Here is a 20968-nt window from a genome sequence, read left to right as displayed (position 1 = left end):
GCCGGTTCTCACTCTCGTCGGTGGGCGGGGCGTCTGTCCGCTGTACGTCGCAAAGACATAGCATGCTTATTGGCCGATAGCCGACGTAAATCGAGAGCGGCGTTCGGATCAGATGCGCTTCTTGCCGCGGAATGCCGCCACTTGCCGGCGCCACACTCGCGCAAGCGAATCACAGCGGGAGAGCGATCGCGTTTCATGACGCGCGCTGGCGTAACTTCTTTCCCCCATGCCATCCCTCCCTGTCTAGCTTCCAGTGCGCTCGTCGGCACGAGAAAAGAGAGAAAGCGCTGGGAGCGTGCGCCAAACCCCCGTAACTCCGCTGATTCTTGACGGATTCGAGAAATTTTTGCGGCAATCGATTCGGGAGGCAGTACACTCCGATACTGATCCCATTAGATCATTACTTGGAAAAGTGGTTCATGACCCCTTTAAAGTATAATTGTTAGCGAAACATGCACGAACAAAGAGTAGACATATTTGTCACTTGAAACATCTTGCTGTCGATTCCATGTACGGGCAACACCACCTAGATTATTCGTTCGGGCCCCTGTCGGGCCCGATCTGCGGTCGGGTCGGGCCGGGCCGGGTAAGCGAAAGATTTTCTCGGGTTCGGGCCGGGCCCGGGCCTCGCTTTCCGTCACCGGGCCGGGTACGGGCGGGTAAACTTGAACGAGAATCAGGGCCCGTGCAGTGCTCTAGTCAGTGCCCCTTTAAACGAAACTAGAACACTGTAACGAAACTAACAAAACGAAACTCGCCTGCCGCGCCTTCTGCCGGCTGTATCGCAAACGCTTTCAGCCTAGCAGAAATATTTAATTATGCGAAGGTATGTTTTTACTTATTTATTTCCTACGTAAAGTAATTATGTGGCGTACTATCCTCGTCATTAAATAATGATGACGCATCGTGCACCGAAGGTAGGGGGGTATGACACAACAGCCGAGGCAACAGCCGCGATCATATGTTCTCAGGCAGAGGCAGGGTCGTAGCCGTCGTAGTACACAGTGAGTCGTAGTGGTGTTGCGGCAGTTGCAGTGCGCCGTAAGAACGTGAGTCATAGCAAAGTGTCGAGCCGCTTTCCCCAAGAGCAACCATGAAGTGGACAGTCGTATTCGCCGCCTGCCTCGCGTTTGTTTCAGGTGAGCACTCTGCCCATTTTCGAACCACATTATACTCGCTGTCGTCTTGGCTCCGTTTTTGCGCCAAGTATCCCTAATCGGACGGATGCGACAAGGGCGAGTCATAGCCAGCTGACGCGCTAGGCGCATTGTGCGACAGACAGTGCGCACTTTGGTCGTGCGTGTTTCGAGGTTCGAGGGGCGTTGTTTGGAGGGTGCAGTGTTTCTATTCTGTCTACCGTGGTGCTTTCTGTGCACCGAGCGACAGGGCAGGTGCTATCTGATTGGCGGTCACGTGGCGGCAGATTTGGCGTGTGCCGCCCCCATTCCTGTTCAGGCAGCGCTTGTTGGAGTGCTTACAGGTTCTTTTCTTTTTTTCCTTTTGCGTACAATAACGCAGAGAAGGAACAAGACGTGGTCTATATTCGAGCGAGAGTGATAATGAACCCTGGCAGTTTTACGGTGAGGGAGTTGGAACCGCGTTACGGAACGGCCGCGCCTCACTTGAATGTTTTCTTTTTGTCCACCAACTAACCAAACGAAACATTGCTCAGTTGGAAAATACCTTGGTTTGGTTTAGCAAATGCTACACGTACTGTGCACAACTACTCGGCAAGCCTGTGCAAGTTTGTCGCAACCGAGTGCCGTTTTGCGATTTTCTTGCCCATAAACTTTTCCGTTAGAAATTCGTGTGAAATATGCATGGCGCACTTTGGCTACATGTATGCCATGTACCAACAAACGCTGTCCCCGTGTTAACAAGTAGTGTGGTTACAGAAAAACGTTAATTTTTGTGAAAGATTTAATTCGGCACAGAATCACCCGGCATGTTCACTACAGAGCGTGGTATTTCTGCCCATCTCCTTGTAGCGCAAAATGCAACGCTACCAGACTCCTATCAAAACACGACTGCCTCCACAGAGACCACAGCAGCCAAGACCACGCCAGTGGCTTCACCAAAGAGTACAGTCACAGCAACACAGGCATCCAGGGAGGCCACGGTTAACAGCTACAATGTGACTGTGCCAGGCACCAACCAAACCTGCATCCTGGTTGAGGCAGCCATGCAGATCAAGGTCGTTTACACCACAAAAGACGGCCAGGTGAGGGACATGGCCTGGGCAGCCTGTTTACTGGGTTTTTCCTAATGAGTCATCAAAATGAAATACACAACTTGCCCTGTTGGAGTCTGCAGTGAAGCTTTCATTTTGCTGCATATCTTCCTTGGTTGCTTATCCTTTGCACCAGCTCTGTTCGTTTAGGTTAGTGACTGTTAATGCTCCTTATACGTGTAGCTGTTGTTCTGCCGACAGAGCTGCCTTTGATTGGTGAGTGATCGGGGACGAGCAGGCATAGTTGGGGAACAAAAAAAAAAACTTTCTTCAATCTTAATGTGGAAGTTCTGGGGAAGATTGAAGCTTCAAGAGATGAACAATTCTTGAACGCAGGGTGTCGCTGGAGCCAACGTTCGACTAGTGGTCCTGCCTTCAAGGCTGCATACCTTAGCGTGTGTATGTTTGTCCTTCATACCCTCTCCTTTTGTTTGGATTGGTGGATAAGGTACGAAACATGCCCATACACGCTCTGTGGTTGGCAGTTGCAGCCTTCAAGTCTTCCAGCGACTCCCCATGTTCCCGAATTTTTCACGTAGTTTAATGGTGCCACAAGACTTTCTCGACTGCTATATTGAAGGGACCCTCTCATCTGTACATACATGATATTCCGTTCTGGTCAGCCCTCGACTAGTACATTCAACTGGTCATCCTTGAGCACTCTGGCGATGTGCATCGCATTTGACTGGTCAAAATCTAGCACTGCGGACTCATTCGGCAGGTTGTTTCAGAGTGCTATCTTCCGGTTTGAAGCTCTTTGGAAATAGTTACCAACTCTTCGATAAAGGAAGCTTGGACATGGGGGGTGGTACACTAATTTAGCGAGCCAACGAAATCGGTTTTCTTAATTGTGGTATCTTCCAGACAAATCCATTGTTTCTTTATTGTTGTGCAGCCTCTTGAAGTGCTACTTCAGCTGCCTATGTGCTGCTCGCAACACTTCCTCTTGCAGGAGGAAGTGTTGCGGCCAATCAAGTAGTGACCAATCAAGTGTACCATAGTCTTTCTGTTGCACACTAATCGCTCCTGTGGCTTACCTGAAAACAAGTCTTGTGGCAAAGAAATGCGCAGCATTCAGATTTGCCATTGCAGTACGTGCCATTGTCTGGATGCCAACTTTCCATAATGCTGCAGACTTCACTTGGCAAGTTGAATGCTTTCCTAGCCTATCTCATGAGCCATGACTCTTCATGTCATATCAGTGCTCCATGCTCTTTAAAACTATGGTTTCTGGTACGAGTGTATGCAAAGCACTTCTGAGAGGGGGATTCACTTTGCGCTTGTAGTAAATAATTATGTCCACCAAATGAACAACATATATAGGGGACTTCCAGGGAACCCCTGAATGACTGGTACTGCGTTTATCTACTTTGACAGTGGTACAAGTGGCATCACGCAATGGAGCACCACATATGATGAAACCATAGTAGTCCCCCCTTATATCATTTGAGAAGTGCATTACAGAGAATAGCACTCTACTGTCCGGTGGCTATCGGTGCTTCTTTGCTTCTGCACCTGCTTGATTTTTCAGGCTTGTCATCGCCAGAGGACAGCTAGCTAGTTGTGGTCCTCACAAGAAAGTGTTATGATCATGCGCATTGGGGTGCTGAGACAACCTAAAGCTGCCCAAAGGTTGTGAATGCTGGGACAGCTGGCACAAACATTGCGATGGCAGTGGACGAAACTTTCTGCATTGCCTACTTAGAAATATGTGGTTGGGTTTACTGAAGAAATGAAGCAATATTCTTAAGCATACACATTTGTGGATACGATCGCATAGCTTGTTGACAAGGTCTCCTGCTACTTGACACAGAACATGCTGTAAAACTGCCATCCACGAACAAGACAGCCGGCGCGCAGCACCCAGAAAATGACTCAAGGTTAGCTGCCATGTTGCTAATGGGGACAGGACTTAACAATCCCATTAGAACTGGGCAAGTTGGTGTGATTCCATGTTGAATGAATAAGTGGCTAAATAGTTCCTTGTTCTTATGCACGTTTTATTCATTGAAGATGGAGGACTTAACAAGCTTTCCCTTTGGGAAGCGCATGCAACAATTGCTGTCCAACAGGTCCAGTGGCGGGATGTGAAATCTCTTAATCCCCCAAAAGCTACAGCTCTGGAAGATGCGTCCGTTCAATTTACCTGCACCACCTGAACAACTTCACGAGGGGCTGCTCCCTGCCATTTATTTCAGTGGTGCAATAATGGTGTCCTCTGAACCATGCTGCTCATTTGAAAAGGTGCAGGAGCGACTGATTTTCTGTTTCTGGTACCGGCTTGATGCAGATGTGCACCACTAGCACACTAGCAGTGCTGCACATAAGTGCTTAGCTGTAGGCACAATTTAAACACTGTCTGCTGCTTCTGTGCAACGGGCAGAGTATGTATAAAATGAACTTCTGCACCGCAAATTCGTTTCAGCCTCTCTTCCAGTCTTACAAACATGTTAAAGGGCTGGGGCACTTTCATACATCAGACGTAGCACAGATTTTGATTGTGCTATTTGGTTATGATCAGACATATTGCATAGGACAGTAAAACCTTATAAATTCGGATTTCAAGGGACTGGAAAAACGCCTGAATTAACCAATTGTTGAATTATCGAGAGTTGCAAGAAAAAGAAATGTCCATTACATTGTTATTTTATTTTTCTTTGTGAATACGCAAATTCTGTCGTTATTTTGCATAAGAGCTGCAATTCCTATTGTCCCACGACTTCATTCACAATGCGGCCATGGCGCAAGACCCCTATGCCTTAATTCGTACGAATCGTGCTTTGCACCCCTGCCTTGTTGAATACCATCACCACCATGCACAAGTGAAAATAATTTTTTACTAGAAATCTGGCTGGCAATAGATTGTTAGTTCAATGCTATGTAGCACACTAGTTTTATGCCAGCATGCAAACTCTGTCTGAAGTGCTATTCAGCTTCAACAGCTTCCGCCATGTTTGGGTTTGTGGCATTGCACAGTCGAAACAAAGCCACTGTGGGCTGCACCCGCTGCGGAAGAAACTTTGGCCGCTAATGACGAGATGGACAGTGTCTATGTAGTCCTGAAGGCACACGTGCAGCCTACGCACACAGTCGAAACGAAACTACTCAGCACTGCTATCAGAGCGTCCATGCAGTTCTGAAGGTGCATGCGGCCTATATGCGCCAAATCAAGAGTACTGCTGTTTGCGGAGTACCACCGACCTTCTGTGCCTCACATAGCTCTCAGAGCTCTGTAAACTGACTAAATTAACGGAAGTATGACCAAATCCGTCCGAATTAACGAGCTTTGGGCCAAAAGCTTGTGTACATTTCTGATGGGACCAGACAGCACGTTTGAATTTCCAAATTAAAGGGGACCGAAATATTCAACTTTTACTGTGTGTTTAAAGGGACACTGACATGAAATTTCAAAATCGAGATGTGCCCTTCATTTGAATGCTTGGTATGCATAGGTCTTCTTGACCAAATTTGAATGGCGTCAAACGCCTGAAACTTATTTTATTTCGAGGGCAAACGGTGTGCGAAAGCTCAGCAGGACGTTCAGCACCCTGCGACATCGACACCACTGTGACGTGTTCAGTGTGGCCCATACCATCCTGAGTGACGATGTCCTAGTAACGATGACGTAGACTATCTGAGTGTTCTTATCGTGGCACAGACTGGTGCAGACACCTAGAAACACTCTCGCTCCCAGTGGCTCTCCCCACTCCTCATGTCTGGTCTTCGTGACACCACGTCGAATGGTTTGTCATGTGCTTGTCAATCAGCATGTTGGGGAATTGTTGTGTGCTGAAGTTGTGCTCTTAAAAGCATGGAAAAATCAGAAAGAGTGCATTGTTTAATTACACGTACAGGACACGCTAACATGACCACACGCTATCAAAGTGTGTAGAGAAATATAATCACCTTCAAGGAACATGCCAATAACATTAGCAGAGGATTTTTGTTCGTCCCTAGACTTCTCTGCGTTGGCATAATACCAGATTACCATAGCCATAAACGTGAGAGGCTGGATAGGTGGGACCATCTGGCGGCGCAAACAACCTGTCAAGCGCAGGATTTTTATTGTAGAAACCTAGTGTATTCTACTTCTCTGCTGGTGTACATTCGTGGCAGTGGCATTATTCTGAATGTGTTGCCTTGTTAAACTGTTTTTCATCATGGACATTAGGCAGGAACAAATATGGGTATCTATCATTGTGGTTGTGCACAGTGTCGCGGCATGTTGATGTCATCGTACAGTAACCCGATATTCCGTAAACCTCTTGCTTATACCATGTTGCCGTACACTCTAAAATTATCTGAAGCAATATAGCTAAGCATGGCCCAAACATGCATCCCCGTGCACCTTCTCATCGCTGCTTGGAATGACATCCTTTCCTGAATCACTGTTTTAAAAAATGTCGAAACTGAAATGAATCGCGAAGATGTGAATACAGTGATTCCCAATTGCAGAATGTTGTCTTCATCATTTGTTGACGCTGTTGACGGTGACAACGGCGATGCTGGTGACAACTAGCAGACGAAATGTCTGCTGAACCTGACATCACTTCTTTCTGTTTAACGCGATCAGCTGGGGCCCAGTCAGGAGGCGGCCGCGAGGAAGCATTGCCAGCACTACAGATTGTCAGGCTTTCCACCCATTTTAAATCATGCTCGAAACTGGTCATATTAATCAGTATGTAGCGAAGCCTTGGAACATGACGCAACATGACGTGTGGACCGTGACGCAGCATGAATCGGTGTAGCAGGAAGGAGGCAACATCGCGCGCTGTAGCTGCTGGGAGGGCGGCGGTTTCGGCGTATCGCGTTAGATGGTCCATAGTTTCCTAAAATGACCTAGAGGGAACTCTGGCGCTGCGATCGTTCAGCCACCATGGGAGTGATGGATAGTACACGGATTTGCCTAGTCTTCGTGCTTGTGGGCTTCGAACGTACTTGTGGCTTTGTTTATTGCTATGTTTTGGTTTTCTTTCGGATAAAAGAATGTATCGTTGTGAACTTCGTGACCAGATTTGAATCCGTCAGCCTAAAGAAGTTAAAGTGGTGAAGTGAAACTGCTGATTTTTGCTGAACTTCATTTTGCGACAAAGCGGATGCAGGCGACGCAGAGCCATACGGAGCCGAAAGAACGAAGTTTAGACAAATCCGTGTACTACCCATGATTCCCATGCTGGCTGAAGCGCGATGCATTGCAGCTCCCATAGACACTAGTGCCAGAGTTCCCTCTAGTAAGTATCGTAGGAAACTCTATGAGATGGTCAACAGCGACGGTGGCCCAGTGGTTGCCAGCCGACGTCAGAGGAAGTGGTCCATACAAATCGGTGCCCACGCGCCCAAACGGACGGTTAGGGCAAGGTAATGGTTGTAGACCAGCTGGCGACAGGTGCGTTGAAACTTTTCGGTATTGGCAATCAAGACAGGAGCGAACGAACGTCTGCACGTAGTGATACATCCCTCGCCAGAAGTATCGTTGTCGAATGTGGTGGTAAGTTTTGGATACCCCAGAGTGCGCGCATTGCGGACCAGAGTGGAAGGACTAGCATATTTCAGAACGCAGACAGCGGGGTATCACTAGTAGCCGCTGGCGGCCGTCGGCGTTGTAATTGCGGCGGTGCAGCAGGTCGTCACGAATGGCGAAATGGTGGGCTTGACGACGCAATGCGCGAGTGGAAGGTGTTGCCGACAGGTCAGTGAGCAGGTCGATCAGCGAAGCGATCCATTTATCCTTGCGCTGTTTGGTAGCTATGGTGTGAACGTCGATGGAGGAAACAGCAATGTAAGATACTGAGCAGGGGTCATTGTCGTCAGGCAAGGGGGAGCGCGAGAGGGCGTCGGCGTCAGCATGCTGGCGTCTGTTGCGGTACAGCATGCGGATGTCGTAGACTTGCAGGCTAAGTGCCCAGCGGCCGAGACGGCCTGAGGGATCCTTCAATGATGACAGCCAGCATAGTGCATCATGGTCGGTGACGACATCAAATGGGCGACCATACAAGTATGACAGATACAGTAAAATCCTGAGCAAGTGCACCCCCTGCGGTGAAAGATAATCCGACAAGATTTGGAGGAGGGTCCTTGCTCGGTCCCAGATCAAAATTCAAGATGGTGGCGGAAGAGCCTCACGTGCTTTCATTGAATTGCTTTATTGATTACGCATGCATTCACTGCTGTTATTCGCCCTCGTCTGGCGAATAACAGTGAATGAAACAGTAGAAGTGGCGAGGAGGGAGGGGCGCTTGCTCGGTCATTGGCACATATTTCAAGTCTCCCGAAAAAGGAAGGGGGGGTGCTTGCTCGGGATTTTATGGTAGTTATTCGTCCCTCCGTTGCATTTGAGTTGCGCATCTCTTTCAGGGGGTAACTAATCAAGGATTCAAAAACATTGGCATGTGTAAATTTGATGTCTGAGCTCCTTTAAGTATGAGGTATCAAAAAAAAAAAAAGACTGAGCTGAAAAAATAAACATCGGCAGATCATATTTTCGCGTGGTTGTGCCGGTGAAGAAGGTTGCAGCAAGACTGGGAAATACATGAGCGTTTATAGGGGCGAACTTGTGCGCGGAAAATGAAGTCGAAGTACAAGCAATTTGCCCCGCCACGGTGGTTTAGTGGTTATGGCGCTCGACTGCTGACCTGAAGGTCGTGGGATCGAATCCCGGCCGCGGCGGCTGCATTTTCGATGGAGGCGAGAATGTTTGAGGCCCGTGTACTTAGATTTAGGTGCACGTTAAAGAACCCCAGGTGGCCGAAATTTCCGGAGCCCTCCACTACGGCGTCTCTCATAATCATATCGTGGTTTTGGGACGTTAAACCCCAGATATTATTATTATGAAGTACAAGCAATTCGCGCTGTACACCGATAGCGGCGAAAACAGTTGGCGGCCGCTGTGGAATGCTATCATCGGTGGAACGCAGTCTTTTTATACATCAGTCATAGAACTTTCTAGCGGTATCGCTGGTGCTCAGGTAAGCTCTTGAATAAACTTGACTATTTGCGTCCTGCGCTTAATGTGAACAAAGCGCTACAAGTTCAATGCTACAACAAGTTGTAGTTATTAGAGAGTTCTCGCTGCAATACTCTAGTGCTGATTATCAACTTTGTTTTCAAAATGAAATTTGCTTCTTTCTAATGGCAATTGCGGGGGGATACGTTTCTATAGTTGCTCAATTGTTGAGAGAACGAGCCTGACCTGGAGCACCTTCACATAAACACTCGCAATCTTTGAGACAATATTAAAGGTTAGAGGGGAAAATTTTTGTTTGCAAAGATATATGTTTTTCAAAGAAATAAGCCATTCAAACATTTCTATAAGACTACAATATTTGAGCACTTGTCTTGTTAGTCGGCGCACACAGTCAGAATTACGGTAAATTTGTTTGAGCGTTGAGTGGCGTTTTTTTTGTTGGGGGGGAGAGTGTTGATGATGAAATCTCATTTTGTGTTTAATGTCACACTGTGAAAAATGGCTTTACTATGCGCCACAGAGTTACAAGCCATCACGTGTAACTCTTCAGGCAACTTCATAGGCCACTATAATATTGCTGTGGTCCGGCAAATTTGTGCGAAGTATTTTCGTTAAATCAATACAGTAGAACCTCATTGATATGTTTCCGAAAAAACCCGCAAAAAATAAACGTTCGATCAGGGAAAACGTACAATCCGAATCCAGTAAAAATTGAGGCTGACAAACCTATATTGAAGCGCAAGGGCAAAAAAACATCTATTTTTCAAAAAAACATAGAGGGACTCTTCGATTTTCGAACTTCTGGCATCTCGTTGGCACCCAGAGGTCTGCCACCTAGTTCCGGTCCTGACAGGAAACATCAAGTGTGTTGAAATCCTGAGACTACCCGGATATTGCGAAATCGAACGCTGGGACAATGAGCGCAAACGTAAAGAAACGCTACCGACATGGCAGCAAATGAAACTTTGTGCTGCTTGAGTGTCAATTCTTTGCGTTGCCTCTTGGAAATATGTGGCTAGGTTTGCCGAAGACCTGAAGTGATATTCTCGGATATACGCAATTGGGATACAATCATGCGTGACTCGCCCCATCTGCAAAGAAACTACCGCGCCACTAACGGCGTAACAAGCTCAACTCTGCGCACTGCCTGTAGCAATCGCGGTACAACACGATATGTGGAATCTCGCGAAAGTGATAAGTGTCCCCGAAAGCGACAGCTGCTTGCGGCTATCGCGTACTACGTTGCGCACACATGCTGATCAGTTTGCATTCTGTCTTAACTTATTGAGACATGCGGTGGTATGTTCGCTGCCACTCGTAATCGCACATCTCACACGGCGGAACAGGCTTTAAAAGATAACGCCAGGCATAATGGCAACCGAAGATGAAGTCCCCAAGCGCCTGCATTGCGATCTGTTGAGTCCTCACAAAGATGGCGTCGCGCGCATACTCTTTTTGGCGTCTGATAGCCAGAAACCTTATGGATATTTTCCAGAACAAATTTGCCCTGGCAGGTTCTGGCTGCCCGTGGGTAGGCAGAATTGTCCAGCTAGAGATAAACGGACTGCAACTAGAAGTGCGCCGCGCAATGGGCGGAGCAACCCGAAAATGAACGCGCTCTGGGAGAAACGTGTAGAGGAAATGACGTCTTATCAGCCATATACCCTGCGCACAATGGCGGTGTTACTATGGTTACGTGGAGTGGAGTGTTGTGTAGCGGCGGCAGCATGTGTGTTTCTGTAGGTCTCGTGCCGAACCATGGTGGACTCGAGGAACAGCCTCCATTCTTTCTGTGTGAAGATTTTGACGCCCAACGTGGCTGCCTGCCTTCGGGTTGGTGTGTGATTGACAGAGAGCTGAGGCAATGGATGAGGAGGCGATAGAGCAATTCGAAGAAGACGCGGAGGGGACGATCGCGTAATTCAGAGGAGACACGGAGGGGACGATCGAGTAATGCAGAGGAGGCGCGGAGAAGAGAAATTAGGCACTGTGGAGAAGCCGCCGTCGCTGCGCGGCGGCAGTCTGCCACTTAGCGCTTCACAAGTACACGACAGGGTCCTTTTTGCACAGCTGAATGAGAGTTTCTGGCTGCAGAACGTATCATACGACTGCAGTTTCTCGAGGTGCTGAACGTTGCTGCTGAATAATCGTATTTTCCGGGAACGTATTAACCGGAACATATTACCATAGCTCAATTGGGTTATTTTTTGTTTTCGCAATTGCGAACGTAGTAGCCGGGAAATCATATGAAGCGGGAACGTATCAACGAGGTTCTACTGTATTTCAGGTAAAATCGTTGTTTGTGCTAGAAGCTTTATCTAAAATATAAACATGAGCTTTATAATATTGTTACTGTGGGTCCCTGCACCGAAGACTCCCAGATTCAAATTTCTGTACATGGAGTAACAGCACAAGTAATGTGCGTTACTTTTTTCTGTAACGGTAATGGTAACGTGTTACCTTTGTTTAGAGGTAACGTAGGGCAGTAATACGTTCCTTTTTTGTTAGCATGATGAGTAAAGTATTTAGTTACTTTTTTCTGGTAACTCCCACAACACTGCCTCTATGCTGGTTGTTCGGTGAGCCGCCCGACGAACTACAAGGGTGCAGCGACATCAGTTCAACGAAGGAAATTAGTTGCACCGCTTCAACAACAATCAAGAGCCTACTGCACGTGCGGAAAGACTCGGCTTGCTAACTTACAGAAGCAAGGAGAGGGAAGAGAGGGTATGGACATCCGACCCACGCAAGCAAGCAAATCCAGAGGAGAAATGGCAGCCAGCACCTCTGTCCTTCTTCGTAGCTGTAGTGATCTTGCTGTTGCGACAGTCTATTTGGGGTTCAATGAAAACGCACAGAAAAGAGAAACAAAACACATTAGTAATCTGTTCTGATGTCGCGCCATAATTGCTTCTAACGTTGTATTTATCCTATCATGGGCTTGCGCGCTTAGCAGTCATGTCCGCCTGCAATAGTTCTGGCGAGCATCACTACGTGCTTATGTGGTCAGAAGCGATGTAGTGACATCGTTGCGTGATTAAAATACTAAATCATACGATATTGTTTCTTAGACCTATGCTAAAATTATCCCCAGCCATCAGTCTACGCAAACCACAAATAAAAAATGGGTGCTTCAAAAGTGTTGGAGGGTCCCTTTAATATGGTGCAACTTGAATAAGTGCTTGCAGATAATGGTGAAGTAGTTAATTGTGGGCAGAACAAGTCGAGTGCAGTAAAGGAAAAATGTTGCCAACGAGTGGATTAAGAAAGTGGGCAAAAAGAAGTGTCCATGGAGGGTGATGCTTTCAAATGGGCATGTTACACAAAGTATGCCCTAAGGATAGATGCCTTGTGAGGAACATTCATTATTCAGATAACTGTGCAGAACTTTCATTGATAATTTAGATAATTGTATAGAACTTGTGCTCACAATAAAACTTAAAACTCCTTTGCACGGTGCTTAGTAAACATCGCACAATAAAGGTGTGGATTAAGTGACGCATGCACCTACTTCAAACCAAGGTTTACTCCGAACACACGTCTATTATATAAACTTTGAAACTTTATTCATTCCAACATTCCATAATTTGGGATGCTGAGGGCCTTCTTATGCTCTTCTTATGCCAGCAGTCTCACAGATGTAAACTTAAAAACATTAAGTGAGCCCTCTAAATCATACCATTGTGCTGCGCAGGCAGCCTTTAAAGATCAGTAAAGTGAGCAAATTCATCACCAGCACAACCTCTAGGGAAATGTGCCCAGGTACGCCATCCCATTTTCAAGGTGCTGCACAATTAAGCTCGAGGATGCATGTTCATTTACCAGCCACATCTCAATGGGTTTGAATAGCAATAACACCTGTGTACTTCTGTTTAAGTGCACGTTAAAACGATCCCAGCTGGTTAAATTAATACGGAGTGCCCTGCTATGGCGTGCCTCATAATTATGTGCTGCTTTTGGTGCATGGCTTCAATTTTTTTTTGTGATGTGAGGTTGGGATGTGCCTCTGAACGAACCTTGGTTTGAAGTCTGTGTTCAGTGTCTGTTTTGCAATACCTCTTTCAGATTTATGTTGCATAATATTTTTCTCACTGCTACTTACATGTCTCTGAAAGAGCACTTAATTATGCACAATTTGGTATGCTGCAATATGTGCTGGAATATTCTTAATACTGTCAAAAAGTTATTTCTGAAAACTATAAAAAAATGACAATTTTTTTTATAAAACTGACAATCGTACAAGGTGTAGATTGCTTTTCAACTTGCATGATGGCATGTAACCAAAGTCCCAATTCATAGAACTCCGTGATTTACTGCGACGTTCTGTTTCTGAAGTGTGTGTCGTCACGCTAGATGACAAATGGCATATGGGGCACTAAGCTAGGCTTATACACTTGCTCCCAGGTGAAGGAAGGCATCCTGCCACTGGACAATGAGACAGTGGTCGACCGTACGCGCAGCAACTGCAGCTCTCCTCTTGGCGAGCAGACCCTTGTACTGCTCTTTGGCAACAACAGCCTCTCGTTGGTATTTGCCAAGAATGCCACAGTCTACCTGCACAAGGTCTTTGTCGACTTCTTCTTCACCCCAGAGCTCTTCCCAAATGCTTCCAAGCCAGGTAGGTGGGCAACAGTGTGTGCACATCACACATTTGGTCTAGTCATTCACCTAAGAGCACTTGGGTACTATCGAGTGAATAAAACATTTACGACTTGGGCTGCTACATAAGTGGCCTACACTGTACAGTTGTAAATGTTCGCTTTTTGGTTGGAGGCTGCATCTTGGCTGGCTAGCAAAGCAGATGGTCAACTCTCCACAGATGCAGTTGATGACACACACATTACGTACACCAACACATGACCATGTGCAGCAGTACACAAGTCTTTGGAGTTTCCATACTCTTTCAAGTGTGGATGTAGAGTTGGCTAGTCAGCGATTAAGGTTCAACATGCCACGAAGGTGGCTCTGCATGAAGCCATGCTGTGACAGCCTACAGGATATTTCAATGTGCCTACCGCATGGTCGCCTCCAGCTTTTGTCTGTTTTTTTTATTTTCTGTTATTTAAATACTATATTTAATTTTTAGTCTGAACACTGCAGGTACTTGACTGTTGCGGTGGCCAACTGCTGCATTGTAGGTCCGCTCGAGTCTCTGCACCACCGTTTCATTGGTGCAATAGTAGCATTCTCTAAGTTGCAATTCAAAAGGTGTGGGAGAGCTGCAGCGCTGGTTCTCGGATTTTCCTGCACCCTCTCTGCTGATTGTGTCTGCTTGGTGCAGGCATGCTCATGATTACTAACAGCACAGCATATGATGCAGTATAAGTGTAGGTGCCATTTCAATGCTTCTTATGCATGTCTGCTGTTTCTATGCAACATGGGTCATGTTCGGATCTCATTAGGTGACCATGCATGCAGTTCATGTGGAGGTGCTCCCTGCAAAATTACCAGCAGAGTTTTTGTTGCATAATATTCTCATTTGCACTTTGAGCGTTGTTACTGAGTGAGTTCGCACCCAATCGAAGCAGCACTGATGTAATGTTAGCGCCCACCACCATGGATAATCTGCTCCAGTTTTCTAAGTGGCCAATTGAACAACAAAGCTTGCTGAACCATGAAGTCTGAGTGCGTTAATTTTTTAGCTGCTTTGTGACTATATTGGGCAGTTTTAAACAACTTGCATCCAATGTAATGAGAACAGATAATCAAGCCAAGGAAAAGTGTAGGGGACGTCTTGGTAACCAAGCAAGAACGAGGTTTTATTTTGCGTGCCTCGTTTTCATGTGCTACTATGGTGACATTGCGGTCGAGGTGGCATCACGAGATATGCTTGGTGTTGTCGGTTGATGACACGCTCGCATGACGTAGCAGTAACAAAACTGCTTTGAAGTGAACCTGTGTTATGCTGCCCAAAGGAAATGACCGCTGTAGATTTTGAATCGAATAAGCGGCTGAACTGCAATCAGTGCTGATGGGCTGCTGCTTACTGTACAACCCTGTATTATCAAAACGTCTACTCGGGCATACCTTACTAGCAAACATGAAGAAAAACAATTCCCTACTCGTTTGCCAAAAAATGACACTGTAGCTTTCAATTGCTGTATGCTTTGTGTGTACTTTTAGAATGAATTCTTGGTTTCACTGAGTGCCTCTAGCAGAAAAAGTGCAAACCATGATAGTCATTCAGAAAATAAGTGTACTGATGTGTAGTAAGCTTTTGTTTATTGTGGATGCCCTCTGTAATTTGGCAATCTGTTGTTCAGATGTTTTTTTTCTTTCTGATCTTGTCAGACCTGAATCAGCTTTTACTGTAACATTTGTTGGTTAGGGGAAAGCCCTCGTAGGAGAAGCATGAACAGTGTGTACACATGTCAGCATGTCCTTGTTTCATTTAGCTTGGACACGTCTTCACATTGCCCGCTGATACTCACTCGGGCTACTTTTGTTGGGCAAACACATACTTTTGTATCACCGTTGCCATTGTGTGCTGTCATTACTCGAGTTATTTGCCGCAGATTTTAGTGGTGCATGGTTGAAGCACAGAATTAAACCTTTTTGTTTCTTCTGTCCATGCAGAGGAGCACTTGACGGTGTACAACGACACGCTCATGCTGTACAGTGTCCCAGAGGAGCGGTCCTACCACTGTAAGGTAGACCAGCCTGTCTACATTGGTGCCAATGTCACCTTGGATGTGCTCAGTGTGCAGCTGCAAGCTTTTAGAAACACCACCTCTGAGGCTGCGGGACAGTTTGGTGACGGTAAGTGGCATGTGGTCAGTCATTTTTGCTGCACAAGCATCCTCACAAAGTGTTGCGTGCACTGTGATGAGCTCTGTGATCCTGGCTGGATGTGGTCAGGCCTTCAGTCATTCACACATGGTTTGATGTTCTTTTAGTATCCACACTTTTGTTGCATTAAAAATGTGGCCTCGTTAATTCAGTATTTCTTCTAAGGAGCCAGTTGTAAAGCATCATTGTTCTGAGACATTGAGTAGTGCTGAAGTTATTATTGGGCCCCTCTTGCATTGCACAAGGTCCCCGCGACACCATGTAATCTGCCTGTTGTGTTTGGTTAGTTTTCTATATCTTAGCTTGCTGAGGTACTCCTTAGGCATAGATGAATATTTTCCATACTCCTTAGGATGATCTTTAAAACTCAAATCCTGTTGAAAAATTGAAAACTGTGTCTGGAAACTGAATGCATATTACAGATGAACATATTTTTACAGGCTTCTAACAAAAAGGTTACTTATTTCCTGCTTGTGGAAAGCATGCCATTAAAATGTCATTACATTCAAATGACATTTGGTACAAGGAGTGCCATTTGATCCTTGGTGGTGCTACACAGAAAGAGCAGCCATTCGGTCATAATTTCAGTTGCAATAATTCCAAAAGAATTGACCAGACAAGTTGCATAAGATAACTGTAGAGTGCCTGAAAAGTCATTGTATTCATGGACGAGATAAATATGGGGTGTCACTTCACTGAATGCACGGGGAACTTCCATTTTGGAATGTCTGACCACCCTAAGCCAACACTTGGCCAGTAGCAGCAGGCGATCAACTGAACAGAAACAATATGGTAGCGTAGAATAACACTCGTTGCAGCAAGTGAAGCGTTTATTTGCTGTCTACTTTAAATTATGAGCAAAGTGCATTAATCTTTAAAAAAAAGTTTTATAATGAAATCTACCCTGAAGCGAGACACAACAACAAAGCTGAGCAGTGCGTTCAGGAAAATGCGTTTTTTCTGTTGCATCGGAGCGACGGTGGCCAGGTGCCACAGTGGTGAAGGGTAAAAAAAATTAATGCAGCTTTGCACTAGTGGTGCCAAGACTGAAGGAACTGCAGAGCTGGCAGCCTCCTTTGTTTCTCTTTGGTTTTCTTTCTTTCTTCTCTTTTTCCAGTTTTCTGTCTTTCTCTTTTTCAATTTCTTGCTTGCTTTCTCTTTTTTTCTATTTTTATACGTTGTTTTGCCAGTGTTATGCCAAGTGACGACAGCATACGACAGCCCAGGCCCCTGAAGTGCTCTGCACTTGATATATCATTCTCAAGGCGCTCGAAGAGCAAGAGGAAGAAGACTTCCCTTTGGAGCAAGCGCACGCTCAGTATGCTACAGATAGCTGTGCTATACAGTAATACCTCGTTAACTCTGAAGTAGTCAATACCAAAAAAAAATTTCGAGATAAGCGGAGTTGCACAAATTCCATTGAGAAGTCCAGTTCTATCTAAAAACGTTATCACTAATGACAGGTTTCTTATTAGGAGCACCTAAATTACTCTTTGTAAAGGTTTTAAAGAAAAATAAGACGTACCATAGCTATCAACCAGCTGCGTTTTTCGGCAACGCCTTTACCTAGCAAAGCTTTCTCGAGTTGCTTAACACATAGCACATGGCGATCATCTGCGCTGTTGCACTCAACTTTATTTCGCATCAAGCGAAGCACGTTTCTTGAGAAGCGTGCGAACTTGAGCTTGTTGAGCCACGTTCATAGTAAAAAACAGCGCGAAAACACAAGGACGAGACAGACGAAACGGGACCAGCGCTGCACATTTCTTGTTTCGGCTGATGTCACCCTTTGCTTTGAGCAGCTGAGTCAACACTGCCGCAATCACTGTGCATGACGCCACGTTGTTTCGCTTAAGAAAGTGGTCAAACCAGCTGATGTTGCAGGTGAATTCGGTGTAGCCCACTGCTAAGTCCAGAGAATTGGCCTTCTCTGTCATTGTTGTAACTGGAAGAGGCTCCTCTCGCACGATGAAACCACACAATGGGCTTCGTTTTGACTTCCGGAAACTTCGAGTGTGCAGTCAGTGTGCAAGGAGATGGGAATGGAAGGGCGCAACCTTTAGGCATGCCAAGATGCTCATCAGCAGATGATACGAGAGGGCTATGCAACCTTCGCAGATTTTTCACTACTTGAGCACCTTTCTGCTGCACACACTGGCAATTTTTTTTCCAACTTTAGATGTGCTTTCTGGAAGACCATCATTGCGACATGAATGATATGTTGCAGATATGCTATGCCTAAACGGGCGTTTTTTTTTTTCATCTCAGTTTTTGTGATAAGATTCCTGCCTAAACAAGCCGTGAAAATTGCTTTGATCTAAATGCTCTGCAATTGAAGTGACCAAAAACCATATTTCCCTGCTCTCTATAACCTGCAAGTTATTTTCTGGCTCTAAGCATCTACGATTACCTCACAGTGCCCTTGAGAAGTGGTTGTGCTGAAATCTCTGCCCTGTTCTTTGCAAAGTTGTCATTGTCACTTCTTGGCATAAATTTTAATATGTTCCTTCTTTTCTGCAGCTGTGGAGTGCTCGGCAGGCGACATCAGCAACATCGTGCCCATTGCGGTTGGCTCTGCACTGGCAGCCCTGGTGATCATTGTGCTCATTGCCTACCTCATTGGGCGCAGCAAGAGCCGACAGAAGGGATACCAGTCAGTCTAGGAGTGGCCCTTCTCGTTGTTCGTTTTGTTTTCACTTCTCTTTCCCTGAACTGGAGATATGTTACTTTTTTTCTGCTTTCCCGCTCCTTCCCTGTTAATTGGTACGCACGCATCTTGTGCGACTGTCCACTGGTGCCCAGCATCCAGACGGGCACTGTTGCCTAGCACACCTGCAGTATGCGGCGACACTTATTGGCTACATGTGCGCAGCTTCGCAATTGATCCATGTGGCTACAAATACTTTTAATGCGCAGGTTTTCCTTCTTGTGTTGCAGACAGTGTACATATGGGGAAGGAGCCTTAAACGTTGGTTCCTATGTGTAGTTCGTTCATTTCCTAGGTTTTTAATTGTAATGAGCTGGGGGGAGGAAAAGAACGCTGCCCCCGACTGTAGTATGCCACGATTGATGTGAGGTCCCGGTACCCTCTTTGGCAGAAGTACTTTTCATGTTTGAGTGTTTTTACTGAAAGTTAATAAACAGCTACTTTCTACATGGTTTGTTTTCTTGGTGTGCCCTACTGCAAATTCTCGTGTTGCTCAGCCACACAAAGAAAGTGGACTGAGCAGATTAAGTGTTAGAACTACGTAATTTGCCATGTGATGAAGCAACTGCTAAACTCTCGTTTTCTGCCTGTTTGGAGGTGTTGTTTTAAACTCCCACGCTGCCTGGGTGCTCCTAATCCATGAAAGATAGGGACCAGGTTTTGAGTGACCATGTAGGACAACTTTTGCAGCACATCACTTCTATTCTACAAGCATTCCTCATTCCATAAAAGCACCTGCATTAGTTTCTTAGCAGGGAAGTTTGAGGGCACAGGTTCGATTTCCGGCCATGGCAGCTGCATTTTAGTGAGGGCCAAATGTAAGACTCTCATGTGCTTGGATCTAAGTGCAACCCCAGGTGGTCAAAATTAAGCCGTAGTCTCTAGTTACACTGCCTCATAAATATATCGGGGTTTTGGCAGATAAAAAAAAACAGCAATTGTTATGGCACGTTCCATGCAAACGTATTTTACAAACTGCATCGAAAGTTTGTGCAGTATTCTGAGAGAAATAAATGTGCCACAGGAAGACAAAATCCCGCAAACATGTGTAATTTACAAATTTTCCTCCGCAGCTGCTTGGAGGAGTCTTATTACTAAAAGCAATCTTTGAGGGCAGCATTTCCCCTTAAAAGAAAAATATACAGCCAATGTTTCATGAGCCTTTTTATGCCCACGTATTCTATATATGTGCCATTGACTTATTCATCTTGAGAACAGCAGTGCAAAATTAAACGCGGACAATCAATGGTGCACACAAACACAGGCGCTGAACATCGGCAATCTTTTATGTGCGTGCAAGTCTTAGTATTTAATATTCCGCCACATGAACTGTAGAATGGCGCAAAGTTTGTGAAAGTGCGTAGATAGTTGCACATATCGATGAGGAAAACTAAGACTGCCGAACGTGTTTGCCATCCTGAGGCAGAAAGAGAAGACGACGACGTTGAGCTCACGTGCACAACCTAAATGGTCCACTTCACCTGTAACGGTCTCCTTTGCACATAAGATTGATGGATGTGCTGGGTACGTGCTTGAAACAACGTAACCATCACTGCTGCAGTTTTGTAGACTCCATCGACTTGCTGTCATCCCGCAATCTGCTGCAACTGTCTTAGCTTGTCCAAAGGAGACACTGCCGTTCGGAGGTAAAGTGGAAGATGTCGACGCAAGGATGATCCAGTACAAGCGAGTGAGCCAGTCCAATGGCTGAGATTGTGTTCTCCTTTGACCATAACGTGTGTGGTAAAGAACCACGAGGACACACTTGCCTTTATTTCAACAAAACATTTCCATAATGCGTGTTTCGGGGGACTCCGTCTAATCAGCACGCTTCCTCTTGGTGACCCTGTTGCAATACACGCAGCTACCAGGCAAGACATGCACCACATGCAGTATTTACTCTCGTAATGATCACACTTTTCCTCGAAAAATTCTGAGATTTGGGGGTGTGATCGTTACGTGGGGTAAAAATGAGAAAAATCAAGTTGCAGGTCAAAATGCTTGTAATGGCTATTGTATGCATATCCAGAAAATCTGCTAAATAAAGCCTACCTTTGCATAAAGGCACACATTCGCTTCGCTTTGCATGAATTGCTTCAAGGAGAGCTCGGGGCACACGTATGTGACAGCAGAAAAGAATACCAATAGATAACTGCCCTTTTCATCATCTTAGTGTAATACTGCAGATGTATTACTGAGAACGATCACAAGATCTGCCACGACCGCTAGCACCCCCACGTTGTGTGACTTACAACATTGCAAAGAGGACAAGTACTAA

General features: G+C 45.8%; 1 protein-coding gene across 1 annotated transcript; it reads left to right on the top strand.

Annotated features, from left to right (window-relative positions):
• Positions 1-908: 908 nt before the first annotated feature.
• LOC119386554 (lysosome-associated membrane glycoprotein 1) lies at positions 909-19137 on the top strand. The gene is made up of 5 exons (XM_037653834.2): positions 909-1139; positions 1989-2221; positions 13599-13812; positions 15771-15953; positions 18504-19137. The coding sequence occupies exons 1-5, from the start codon at positions 1094-1096 to the stop codon at positions 18644-18646; spliced, it is 819 nt and encodes a 272-aa protein (XP_037509762.1). The 5' UTR covers positions 909-1093; the 3' UTR covers positions 18647-19137.
• The last annotated feature ends 1831 nt before the right edge of the window (positions 19138-20968 follow it).

The sequence above is a fragment of the Rhipicephalus sanguineus genome, chromosome 3, assembly GCF_013339695.2.
Source record: "Rhipicephalus sanguineus isolate Rsan-2018 chromosome 3, BIME_Rsan_1.4, whole genome shotgun sequence".
NCBI lineage: Eukaryota > Metazoa > Arthropoda > Arachnida > Ixodida > Ixodidae > Rhipicephalus > Rhipicephalus sanguineus.
This window is presented reverse-complemented; position numbering and strand designations above follow the sequence as displayed.

Coding starts and splice junctions, on each gene's coding strand:
- LOC119386554 (XM_037653834.2), top strand. CDS start 1,094: ATGAAGTGGACAGTCGTATTCGCCGCCTGCCTCGCGTTTGTTTCAG. Junction 2,222..13,598: donor ACACCACAAAAGACGGCCAG/GTGAGGGACATG, acceptor ACTTGCTCCCAG/GTGAAGGAAGGCATCCTGCC. Junction 15,954..18,503: donor TGCGGGACAGTTTGGTGACG/GTAAGTGGCATG, acceptor TCTTTTCTGCAG/CTGTGGAGTGCTCGGCAGGC.